The following is a 13647-nucleotide window of genomic DNA, read 5'->3' on the forward strand; positions in this document are numbered from 1 at the left end:
AAGGAAAAATGATGTCAGTGTCAGCAGTCTTTTTATGCCATCGGGGGCGGGTGCGACTGCGTCACTGGCACTATGTGCAGCTTTGATATTTCTATTCAGGTTAGACAGTATTAGAGGATTATTACCCATTCGGTAATGGTTACATTTCGTACTTGATAGGGAACTGCATGGATGGATGGAGTCCTCTCTTTGGGTTCCAATTTTGTGGGAGGGGGGGGGCTTATATATATATATATATGAAACATTAAAAACATTTTTAAGAAAGTTACAAAACCAAATTAAAATAAAAACTGACACCTAATTAATTTCCAACACCTTTTATTTTAGTTTTTCTCATCAAAATGTCAGGGTCTATTCTACCATTTTCTCTGTACGTCATCATGGATAAAGGCATCTGCTAAATGAATAAACAATGATAAAACAAGCTTAATAAATAAATAATACCCACATATTAGAATGCAAAGAAGGATAGTTAGTTCAAAGCTCTCACTGTAAACAATCTACAGCTGCATATCTACAAGAAATAGAGAAATGGGAGGTGGGTGTAACAGGATTTACACACCATGTGAGATGCCATATAAACTTGTTATTTACAATATTAAATGGTAGTTTTTCTACTGCAATCAATAAGCTGCAGTACATTTCATTTTTAGTTCCCTAAATGTTCTTTTTTTCTCAGCAGTAGACTTCCCAAGTATTTCCATGCATTGTGCTGTCACTGTTCTTTAAATGGTCAGTTTGAGAATTAAACTCCATTGTCCCTGCAGAAGCTGACCCTGCTTTGGTACAAAACTCACGCTACATTCACTGCTTTTCATTATGGTATCGTCTTAAAATACTGTGCTTGCTTCTTTGGCTGAAGAGAATCTGTTGTATCTGGAATAGATGCAGCTGCTAAAGAACAGTACGCAAGCACGTTTGGTCACCATCACTGTTGCATGAAACTGGGGTTACCGTATTCTGTTGGTGTTGGTACAGCACCTCTAGACTTCCGGGCATTTGTGTTCGGACAGATTGTTATCGTCCTTCTCAAACTTCAGTTTAAGACATGCGATATGGCGGATTTTTTTTTCTTTACAGACCGACGTCAGACATAGCACATTCAACACATTTTTTAAAAAGAGGCGCAGTCTGGAGCTCTGTATTTGTTTTTTTTTTTATTTAGGTGGAGGGAGGGTTCTTAACAGACTAAGGGAATTGCGCACACATCTCTTAAAAAAGGGGGGGATCTGTCTGAACTGCAGGATTCCTGCATCCGGCACCGAAATGCAAGACCTGTAGATATGAGCATCCATCCTTCTAAGAAGCAAACCAGAAATGACACTTAACCTCAAACTGCTAGAGGCTGGTTTTGTATAATCACTTCATGTCAACCACAAATGGATTTCCTTGAGAAGTGACACAAAGACACAGTGACAGACTGTACGGTCAGATTTAAATTGGTTTTAGATAGACAAGACTTACAAATCAGGCTGAATTCTAGAATAGACAGGTTCAGGATTGTAGAGGGTCAAAGAGAAGGCTTTTGGAAATATGCAGTAGCCATCTGGCAAGTGGAGGTAGATTTATTAAAACATATAACCTCCCCTTGAATGATTTTAACCATTATGCAATGGAAAACATATTTTGGTACTGCTTTTTGCATTTTATTTCAGAACAGATCAAGCGAGTAAAATCTCAGTTACTGTAGAATCTGCTGCAATCAAATTTGTATGACAGAAGCAAAATACACATGCGCATTTAAATTAGGCCTATATTTAATTGACAGGGGAGCGGGATGAAATGACTTGGATTTGTATTACATTTGTACCCGATGTGTTTATCTAATAATTATATTTTCCAAACTGTAAAAATTCATACAGCCACATCTACTGTACTTGATCCACTCTTTACACCAGGATAACTGCACCCATGTAAATTACTTTAAAGTATTGGTTCATTCTTCACATTTGTTAGATTATGTTTGCCACGCATAAGCTATAAACCACTTGTAATAATAAAATACCATTTTAGAACATGTAACGTAACAATATAAGTTACATTTAAATTGTTGTGAAATAAATCCCCCCCCCCAAAAAAAATTACAGTCCAGAGCAATTAGAACATCTGAAAAGCGCATCAATGCTGCTGTGTTCTCATGCAGCTAGTGGAGGCACCTCGGAAGAGATGCCTGTCTGACAAAAAGGACATCCTGACAGTGGGAAGGTCATTGCCAGGTAGGTTAAGCTTGGGAAAGATGAGCAGCTTTGATTCGGAAAAGGACACTCTCTGTGCCATTATTTAGCCCTCCCATTGCATAGTCAGTGTAGAGCTTCTGCTGCAGAACTGCCATTGCACACCAAACTGTAAAATACCAGCATACTTCGCTTACCATTGGTGATATAGCAGACGCTTTCTTGTGTGTTCCTGCAACCATCATGTGTACCCTGGTGGTGGTTTATCACATTACAACTGCTGTCATTTTTGGGTATCACCAGCGCTTTAACTGCAACCCTTTGTCTCTCTGTATTCTAACATTGGATCGACCCTTTACCCATTTGACAGAAGGTCATAAAGAATTGTGACTTTTTCTGCTCAATTCATATAACTACAGTCTATATTATTTTTTCTCTATTCATAGATGCTGTGTGGAATATCTTCAATAGGCTTCTTCATCTTAACTGTAAAGTCTACAAGCAGCGGGAAAGTGGATCATCTCCAGGATACCCTACTGTGGTCTAGACAGTCAAAGACGCACAAATTCAACAAAGGCTGATGTTCAAACCTATTATCCACGCTCCACTTTTTGTGCTGACAAAAAGACAGCTTCACCACAGGACTTAAACTAATGAGCTCTGAACATAAAGTGTACTTTATTGTTAGCTAAAGCACTGTACATTACAATCAGGGACTCCAGTTACTGACATGGGATGATTTATCATTATTGCCCTGTAGCTACAGCAGTAAAATAGCTGTAAATAGTACTGTAAGGGAATTATGAAATGCATTTCAGGTTACATAAAAGACTTGTATGTTATTATCTGCAACTAAAAGGTATACTTTCAGCTTGATTTCTTCATTTCAATTCACCAAGCAGTCAACCAAGTGGTTCTAGTTTGCTTTCATTTCTTGGTTAATGCTGTACTGTACTACACTAGTCTGAAATAACAAGGGGAAAATATCCAACAATTACATTACAAAAATAAAACAATATGAAAAGAATACGTTACCTTACTAGGAATCCTGACGTTCTCCACAGGACTGAGGTCACTCAAACTTTCCTGGAGACTTTTGGGACCCTACAAAGTTTTTAAAAATAAAAATAATTTCTAATATTACCAAATACAGAAAAAATAAATAGTAAAAATGTTTCATTTCCTTACATTTGCTTTCATTTTGTATTTCAATTATGGATAAAGTCAGTACAAATAATATACTTCACCTTTAACTTCCCAGCACCCTTTGTGAAAAGGTGATCATTTCTAATAGGTATAGATAGGGGTCTACTTAAATAGCAGTAAATTCACATATTTTTTGCGGGTAGTTTATGGAATAAAATTAGGATTTCGCAGACTTGTTTAAACATTAAATTAACTTAAGTAGACAATATTTCAGAGCACTATAAAAGCCTAAAAATAGTGGTACTTGCTTCCTTACTAAAACGGAGTGCTGTCATTTGTTAAAGGCAAGCATGCAACATCCCCCAGCAGTTGCTGCCGAAATTCTCTGTCTGGTGTGGACTTGCCCATACATTGAGACTGGTTAGAAGTGCACAGTTGTGAAAATTGATTAGAAACAGTACCAAAACTCGGTTACCCAAGAGCATCTGGCATACTGTAATAAAGGCAATATATGCAACACGATCGTTGTCATGTTATTTGTCCCATCCAATAATTTATTAATACAGAGTCAAAACAAAGAAAACATGCATATTCGGGTCTAAAATTCTAACTGCGTTTAAAAAGTAAGCAGCAGGTTGTTTGAAGCGAGGTGGCTGTGCTGGATCGTTTTAGTACTGATTTAACTTGCAGACAGGAATACTTTTTGTCTGGGCTGACTTTCCAGTTTGGTTTCTGAAAGCTGTTTATTTTACGTTCTGTTCAGCAGCCTCTGTAGTAGCCTTTCGTTTAATGTGCGATTCTAAAGCTAAATAGCAATCAATCGTATTTTCTCCAAAGACACATTACAAGATGTGCAAAACAATTACCTCCATCTGCATCAGTTTCTTTGGGAAATATCTTGACACGATCATCAGCTGAAATATACTTTGCTTTTTTTGCTTTGTCGTCTATTTCTGGTATGTTACCTCCAATGCTGAAAATTAAATTTTAACAACCTAAATCAAAATTGACTTTGTCCCACCCCCTACTGTACAGTACAGGTCTACAGGTCACAGAAAAGCCAGTACAGATGCACTGATAGGCTGATTAAAACATCGTTGTCATTTGAACAGTAAACTACGTTAACCGCTTTGGATAATTTTTTTGTAAATGTTATTTGTCTAAGGATGTTTGTTTTTTTTTTGTTTTTTTTTGCATAAGTGCAATGCACACAGGACGGCGAAGGAATAAAAAGGGCTATCTACAGAAGGAAGATACATAGATTGCGTCACTTGCGTTGTGCAGTAGTTCATTTAAACAAGGTTTCTTTTTTTTCTCTCCGTACTTGTCCGGTATGCATTGGCCCCTAAAATGAATTTCACGGTGTCCCCTCAATTTCCCGATTTCCGCAAAATCGCAATTTAGGTAGACCCCTAGGTATAGATAAACAGAGCAGTTTATTATATTTCTGACATTACCTAATATGTCGGTGTATACTTTATTAGCCTGTTATATGCAGGGCAGGATTAATGCATAGGCAAACTTGGCACCTGCCTAGGGCCCAAAGTCAAAATGACAAGGTTGGCAACCCTGATTTGACTACACGACAATGTGCAGGTCTGTTTGCTTATTTAATATATACTGAGCATCAAAAGAAATATATTACTTAAAAAGAAACTTATCAGTTATATTTGGATAAAATGAACTAGATGTGATCGAAAAATGACAACCTCAGTTTTAGAGCAGGTGCAGTGACTTTTTATTGTGTTGATTAACAACTGACATCACGAAGATGCTGCAAAATAATATGTCGATCTTGGGCAGGTGTTGTGACTCTTGGTCTCCCAGTTCGTTACCTGTCATTGACAGAGTGTGTCTGGTTATACCGTCTCGCCAGGTTTGAAATTACTGCCTGTGAGCACCCAAGATGGCGAGCCACAGTATGCTACTCTAGTCCAGCCTCCAACATGCTGATTGCATGAAGGCGCTGCTCTCTTGACAGGCGTGGCATATAGTTTTTTTTCTGTGACTTTCTTTATTGAAGCTTGCAATTCAACAGCTGAAATCACTCCGAAGAAATTTCCGATTAAATTCCGAAAACTAACAAAATGTATATCATGTAAACACACTTTTCGGAAAACTTATTCCGATAGCATACTGCACATGTGCAAACTTTGACCTTCATTCCTGCATGTGGTTTTAGAAAACAGAGAAAATTATAATAATCTGTAGTCAGTCTGCATGCATCCATTTGTCAAGTTAGGGATAAAGTAATACATTTTTTAAAGTCTGTATGTATTTGTTAATAGCCGATACTGAAGCAGCAAATGTTTTCCAGCTTTAAAATGACGTAATAATTAAAAAGAATGTCTGCAAAAGAAACTGGTAATATAGAACAGGATGAGCTGTTGGAAAGGCTGATTGCACATTTTGGGGAATCTGAATAGAGGTATAGGATAGTAATCTTTGAATTTAAGACCTGACACTTCGTTCTATCGCAGAAATGTCCAGTCTTCAAATCGTACTTAGGTTACTACAGTACTTTGCATGCGAAAATATCCTGCGTTTTCCGAAAACTTCAATCCATGTATACAGTTGAAATCTAATTAGATTTTCTATCGTTAATCATGTAAACACAGAAAAGTGACGTTTTAAGAAAATCAGTTTTCTGATTCATTCATGTACGCTTTGTCATGTAAACATACTGAATGTCCATCATTTATATACCTAATTTCTTTTTCGAAAATAAATGTGTTATAGTAGGTAAGTTTTTGATACTCGGTATATATTTTTGTGGACTATGGGGGACCTACAGTTAGTTAGTGGACAAAAATTTGAACACCCTCCTATATAAGTGTTGTGTTTTTTTTTTTTTTTTAAATGGATAACAATCAATATGGTACTCTTGTCCATATTTGAACTGTTGTATTTTTATTCAGTAAATCGTGAAAGGTGATTATCAAGCTCCACTTTGGGATTTGACGTAGGCTTCCGGTTTTTCCAAATTTATTTTGAAATGTATGTAGCACACCACCTAATAATAGATGGTCTGCAGTGAATTACAAGGTTATAATTGTATCGAAGATGCAATTCAAATCTAAAGTTATTCACTTCAGCCCCAGTTGTTATTTTTTATAACATACAGATTCTACAGCATTTGTTAGAATCAACAGGCTTTTAATTTTAGTAATAAAAAAAAAATTCAGTAAAACATCACAAACTAATCAGTGTCATTCTCCTTTTTGGTATACAAAATACAAAAGTTGTCTAAATGAACATCAAGCTCCCTAATACCAATGTTATGCAAGTCTCTAGTCTCTCCTACTGCTGTAGATATTCACAAGGTTTACAGCAAAGGTAGTTTTCATTGTTGTGTTTTTGTTTCCTTGGTCTAATGAATGATTCTCTAACTTATTGTGTGGAAAATTTCAAAACGGGCCAACATTTTCAGTGCTTGGAATTTTTAAATCAAAACAGTCAGCAGCTTAAAAGACATACAGAGAATTCCAAGCAAAAATAAAGAGAAAAGACATAAATAGGCAAAATGTCATCAAATCGCTTATTTATTACTTTATTTTTTGTATGAGTAGATATGAAATTATACAGTAGTACTTATCCATATATTAGTCTTATTAAGATTTTATGAATTAGTATTTAAATTTATCGATATGGTTCATATAATGACAATATCTTAAATTGTGCAAATCAGATGGTATAATTTGTGACACAAATTCATCCACATATTAATCCTAACCCTTGACAGACTCTGGCTTTATTTGTCAGTAGATATTTCCCTGTTCATTAGTATCACCTTTAATAAATCTGTTTTTTGTTAACTGCCAATAAGTCCACTGTTAAGGCCATTGCACACTGGATCCAATAATGCATCTGAATTTAACGTGCGACTTAAAAAATGAGCATTCCCTATTGCACCTTGCACACTGAGTCTGGAATTGTCATACGACGGTGATGCGTCAATTTTGGAATTGAAACAACTTCGATTTGATCCGATTTGACGTGCATTAAAAAATTAGGGCTGTAAATCTACGTTTAATTGACTACACATTTAAACCCATTGTTAATCTGGTCGTTTAACCGTTTAAACGGCCATAAATTTAATGTTTCACTCATTTCATATTTTTATACTTTACTTCCAATATTTTAAGTCATATTTTAACCTCGGTTATTCAAAGCGCGTACCATATAGATCCACTTAAAGACAAACAATGGTAAACAAAAGCATAAAGGAGGGCTGCAAGTTAGCACTAAAATGTAATCCATTTTAATAGCATAAAAAAAACATATAGTCGATTTTACAACGTACCATTTCTCCTGAAGCTCCATAAAAAGCGTGTGTATCCAACATTGAAAAAACTTTTAAAAAACAGCTCTATTTAAATTAAAACACAGTGACAAGACTACATTTTTAGTTTCATTCACTTGTATATTGTTGGCAGGAAACAAAACATGTCCAGAACCCAAAACTTTTATTTTCTTTTTCATTAAAAATCAAAGTCGTTGTCTGATACAATACTAGTTCCAAGCGTCCCTCCCCTTCACAACAGCGCTTGCACATTCACATGAAAAAATAAAGACTTCATTTCCCAGCGTCCCTCTCTTTCACGGCTTCTCGGTTCAGCTCGCTTGAATAATTAAAAGCTGTTCTGTAATTGCAGATGTCATGTTGAACACACACAATAAAATATGGACAAATAAAAAGTTGTAAGCACTTTGTAACAGGCATCTTATTCACTGTTCTTTTTATAAATAAATAAATAGTAGCCACATGTTTTTCTTTCCCAATGTGTTAGTGTTTTACTGTGGCGTGTATGGAGCCGTGAGGTGCCTTAATCACACAGGCTATTCACGTAACTGAAATAATGTACAGTACTAAGACTAGGACCCTATGGAATTCGTGTTATTTTGTTCTGATTCCCTTTTTTTCTGATTTCCATTTTTACCGTTCAAAAAAAATGTAATTGGGTTAATTTAAATGAACTTATGCACACCGCAAGCAAGGTGAACAACACAAAACCGTAAACCTACAGGCTTCTACTTTTTCCATTCGGTTTTCGTTCGTCTTCATTGAATTAAGTATTGTTTTATCTAATTGTATTGAAAAATAGTATTGTTAACTTTAAAAACGGGTTGTATTTTTTATTTTATTTTTTTAGTGCAGTGTGGGGCGCTCCAAAGCAAACAGATAGGCGACGTTACATAACTTTTAGTTTTGAACTTGGTCAATTCTATATTACTGCTATGCCCATGGTTTCACTACCATAAATCTTGTAGTGTGAACATTGGGATCGTATTGTTCAAAGTGACTGCTGTAATAGCAGTCTGTGTGAGGTACTATACTGAGGTATAGTCTGCAACGTTGTCTAACTGTTTAAGTCCTTAAAAAGGTTTCTATTTATTTTCCATGATAGCATTTATTTAACACACTCGAACGGTGAATTATTTTCACTGACTCAGCCCTTCTCGTTGTTTATCCCTTACAGAATACCTCACCTCATTTATAATCCAGCTACAGAAACTGTCCCCCCCTGCCACCCATTCCCCCACTTTTGAAACCAAAGTTACGTCACTGTCTGTACTGACCATTAGTTTCACATTTTCACTTCAAATATGTAAATCTCAAGCTTAATGCTCTACTGCCAAATGCATTTTTTTCATACAGCACTTAATTCCGCGTTAATATTCTATTGAGTCCGTCTGTGCTCTCGTTAGCACAGATTCCATAGAGCCCTATAAGACCTGAAAAAAGGCAATGCGATGGAGATACACAACAACGCAGGAAGCTGGTCTGTCCTTAATTTATGCAAGATGTGTTTAGAGTGATCACGTGGAAGAACAGGAAAACCCTAGAAAGGGAAACTATCTTTTTTCTTTGAGGAAAATATGCAAAAATAATTTGATAATATATTTTACTGTTAAGTTGCGTTTAAACGTATAATACAAATTTTAAACGAAAATAATTTTAATCCACGTTTACACGTTTAAACCCTTACAACCCTATAAAAAATACATTGACCAATGAAAAACGACTGGAAAGACACGTGGATTCTTGCAGTTCCCTAATTGTGTGTGTCGCCAAACAAAAATTACTTTATGATAAATCCAACAAAGATTACAAAGGGGGGGAAAAAAGAAAACATATGGAAAGGCATTGCCGTGGACTTGGGCGTGCGTGAATGATATGTATTATAAAACATTACATTTTTAACTGATAGCATAGATAAACACATGTATTTTGTGCTGTATAGGTTACTACAAGCGTATACTTTTTATTTTTTATTTCAATTGTATCAGAGAAAGAAGCATGACAGGGCAAGAGCGTTCAGGGCTTAACAGTCAGAAAAGAGGGGCAGTACATGAAAGTGATGGAATTTATGGCTTCAAACACAGAGAGTAGGTTATTATGGTAAAGTACTTTCGGTAGCTCATTGCTAGCTTCAGGACGAGTGTTTGAAAAATGTAATATTGGTAATTTGGTTTCTGATGCTAGGACAACTGTGTTGTGTAATATCATGTGTTTATTTTATTTTTATTGCCTAACATTATTGTAGCTTTAGTAGAAACGTAATAATTACCAAACGTTTTAACATGTTGTGTTCAAAGTTATGCAAGAATTAACAACAGAATTCTATTTTTTTTTTTAAATTAAAATAATGAAAGGTATATTTACTACAAAGCCTCCACTGCACATCAGCGCTCTTAAGTACGACATTTACGCATCTAGTGTGCAATGGATTGACTCACGTATTTTTCGGATGAGGTATGATAATGACGGAAAGGATCCAGTGTGCAATGGCCTTTAGCCCCTGAATCATATTCTGCATGGAAATCTCTAGCTCTGATAGTGATACGCAGCGTTCTTTTTTTCACACTATTTCCCTTCAAATCGGAAAGATTAGACAAAAGGTATAGATTCAGAAAATCAACTTATTAAAATTAAAGGGAAATATGTATGAACATGATTTAATATCTTTAATGTACACATTAAATGTTATAGTATAATGATTTTAAACAAATGTGTTGTTGTATTTGCACCTCGCATATTTATGTATGGTTTTTATTCGCGCGTGGGTGATTTTTTCTTTTTCTTTTTTTTCTACAGAACACTTGTATTTAAATACGTGAACCAGAACACTCAAATAAAGTGTCACATCCTGTCAGCCACTAAACCATTTAATTATATTAGTAAATACCGACTTCCCCATAAACATATTTTTTAACGTACAGCCTGGAATGTCAATTTATAGTACTTAGGTATCACTCAGCTAATCATGAACTTACTGACCTGTAGGCATAATTGAAATGTGTGATGTATACACTCTTACGGTATAAAAAAAAAAAAAAAAAAAAAAAAATCTTTACGTACAGTATTTATACCACGGACAAAAACAACTTTAAACCCAGACATAATGTTACTCCACAAGACAAATATGCTGTGTTTTAATATATGGGCAATCGCATTTACTAGTGTGGGATAACAATGTGCTTTCCCCAACATAATTACTAGTTGACCTACAAATCAAATGTAAGACCTGTAAACATTCTGTAAACCGTAATAATTTCTCAGCCTCAGTAATTTCTTAACACTAATTCAGAAGCTACACTGATGAAAAGCTGTACGCAGTAATTGAACAAGATCCGGCCATGAATACACCTGTGCAAGACCAGTTTGCCTATGTTTATCTAACACGTATTTAGCCCCCTACCTGTCGGGTCATGAGTGACTTTATCTTCTGCATTGTGTCTTCGTAGCTGTTAAATATATCGAATAGAATTCAATTCAAATTCATGTTCATGTTCATGTTCACGTTCACGTTCATTGCTGTGTTTGGACAATATCAAGTTCTGCAGTACAAGACAAGAGATGCTACAAAGAAGCCATGTTGATTTACGTGTCATGTGGACAGGTCTTTTTCGCACGGTTTTCTGGGAGTTGTAGTTTTAATGTGATATGTTTCCTGTTGTTTTTTGTTGTTGTTGTTTTTGTTTTTGTTTTTTTAAATCATTACAAGAAATGAGTAACTACATCTCACATTTTCCTCAGTGTCTAAAAGTGAGGAAAATGGGAGATACAGTTACTCATTGTACTTTAAAAAAAAACAAAAAAACGTAAACTAGGTTGTATTAAGCTAGATTTATGTTAATGCACTCAACTTTGGAATGCATAGTATACTTGTTAATGACAATAAGAACACAAATAAATATATCAAATTATGCATGCGATTTGCATATATTTGGTATATTTGATGTAGCTTTCAGTATTCATATTGCCATGTCAATGATGGATACATGTGTACTTAGCCCTAATTAAAGTATGCTATAGTGTCAACTGCAGTGAATTGCTATGGTGTACAATAGTAATATTGTATAGCTATAACTGGGGGGGAGGGGGGAGGGGGGGGGTGTTTTGTTTTGTTTTAAATGAATGCTAAATGCTCTTAATAAATCTGACATGTTGTATCATCTTGAGCAGGTGCATTGGCATATTGTGGGAAGACAAAATAATGTCAGAATAACTACGTTTACAGCCAGATGGAGATGAACTGCCTGTATACCTGCATAATATATAACCAAGGTGAAATTTAGTATTGGCTTCTTTGATTCACTGACCGCGTCCATGGTCAAAACCTCCACATGGCTCACTCGCTGGCCTGGCGGCTAGCTCAGAGTTCTCACGTGGCTCGCTCACTGGCCTGGCGGCTGGCTCAGAGTTCTCACGTGGCTCACTCACTGGCCTGGCGGCTGGCTCAGAGTTCTCACGTGGCTCGCTCACTGGCCTGGCGGCTGGCTCAGAGTTCTCACGTGGCTCACTCGCTGGCCTGGCGGCTGGCTCAGAGTTCTCACGTGGCTCACTCACTGGCCTGGCGGCTGGCTCAGAGTTCTCACGTGGCTCGCTCGCTGGCCTGGCGGCTGGCTCAGAGTTCTCACGTGGCTCGCTCGCTGGCCTGGCGGCTGGCTCAGAGTTCTCACGTGGCTCACTCACTGGCTTGGCAGCTGGCTCAGAGTTCTCACGTGGCTCGCTCGCTGGCCTGGCGGCTGGCTCAGAGTTCTGGCAGATGATTAGGAATGGCAAGCATTGGAACTTGAAGGGCTATCTTTTGTTATGTTTAGTTTAGCAGTTACGTTTACACAACTTGGCATGTTCGGTAAACATTGATGATAAGATCTTTTTATTTATTTTTTTACCTTACCCTCCATATATTGAGAAATGCATTAAAAAAACATTAAATTAAATCAAAATACTTATTGAGATATCAGTCTCAAAAGTACAGTGTGGAACCCAGAATATTATTCATTAAAGCTATCCATGCAGAATGACTAAGGGGAACCACTTAGGTGGGAAATCTTCATTTTACCCCCCAGAAGTTACCTCTCTGGGTTTTTTCAATGCTTTACCATGCTTTCACTATGCTTTATTACACGTCGTTATGCTTTTCGTATAGGAAACCTTAATAAGGGTATCCAGCACACTAGACCTCTCCCAGTTTTTTTGGTACATATGGTGGTCTGGTGAAAACTTATGAGGACCAGCCACCCCGGGTCCAGCTGAGGTATATTTAGATGTGAAAATAAGCTAAATATGTTCATACATGTATTCTTGCATGATTTACACATTTGGGATTCATTTACAAACACAGTTTAGCCCAAAAAGCCTGCTCCAGTTTGGTTGCCACATATAAACTGTAACCCTACAGTTGGATAAAATAAAATACTTTTTGGGTATGGTTGTATTCATAAAGTATTGTTTACGACTGTAAGTTACCCTGGATAAGGGCGTCTGCTAATAAATAAATAATAATAAATGCGTAGGGCTTTAATACATTTATTGGCACAATAATATTTAAATATATATGTTGTAGCATTGTAGGGTATTTGTCCACTGGGTGGAGTAGTTCCCCCACTTTTTTTGCTTTATTGTGCTCTGTTTGGATAAACTACAGGCACTGTGGTTAAACCATGTCTTTAGCTTGATTCTTTTGGGTAAATTGGAAATAACTGAATTAGATTGTGTGCTAATTACTCATTCTGGAACTGTATTATAGTAAGCCACTTTATCTGCTGTTTAGTGAACGTACAGGTACATTGTTGAAGTGAGTGGGTATTTAAGGCTGAAAGTGCATTTGAAGATATATTAGCCTGCAACTCTTCCTATTTCATTTTATCATTGTTCTAGATCCTGCTAGATCTGTCTCATACACATCAGGGTTATAGTGTGACTTAGACAATCACACTGTTGCTACATCACAGATAAATTAAACCATGAAGCACCAGATGAGAGGCAACACAGTTACCACAATGGGTCATAGGGGGCAGTGTAGAGCAGCTGATG

At 36.5% G+C, this 13647-nt stretch overlaps 1 protein-coding gene across 1 annotated transcript in view; it reads right to left on the reverse strand.

Annotated features, from left to right (window-relative positions):
* Positions 1-11229, reverse strand: part of vps50 (VPS50 EARP/GARPII complex subunit) — a 164146-nt gene extending 152917 nt beyond the window's left edge. The window contains exons 1-2 of the mRNA XM_059012400.1: positions 11024-11229; positions 3210-3278 (exon numbers count right to left, since the gene is read on the reverse strand). Coding sequence (XP_058868383.1) covers positions 3210-3278; positions 11024-11056 — 102 coding nt within the window. The 5' untranslated portion in view covers positions 11057-11229. The remainder of the gene's footprint in view (positions 1-3209; positions 3279-11023) is intronic.
* Between the last annotated feature and the right edge of the window lie 2418 nt (positions 11230-13647).

This window comes from Acipenser ruthenus, chromosome 3, assembly GCF_902713425.1.
Source record: "Acipenser ruthenus chromosome 3, fAciRut3.2 maternal haplotype, whole genome shotgun sequence".
NCBI lineage: Eukaryota > Metazoa > Chordata > Actinopteri > Acipenseriformes > Acipenseridae > Acipenser > Acipenser ruthenus.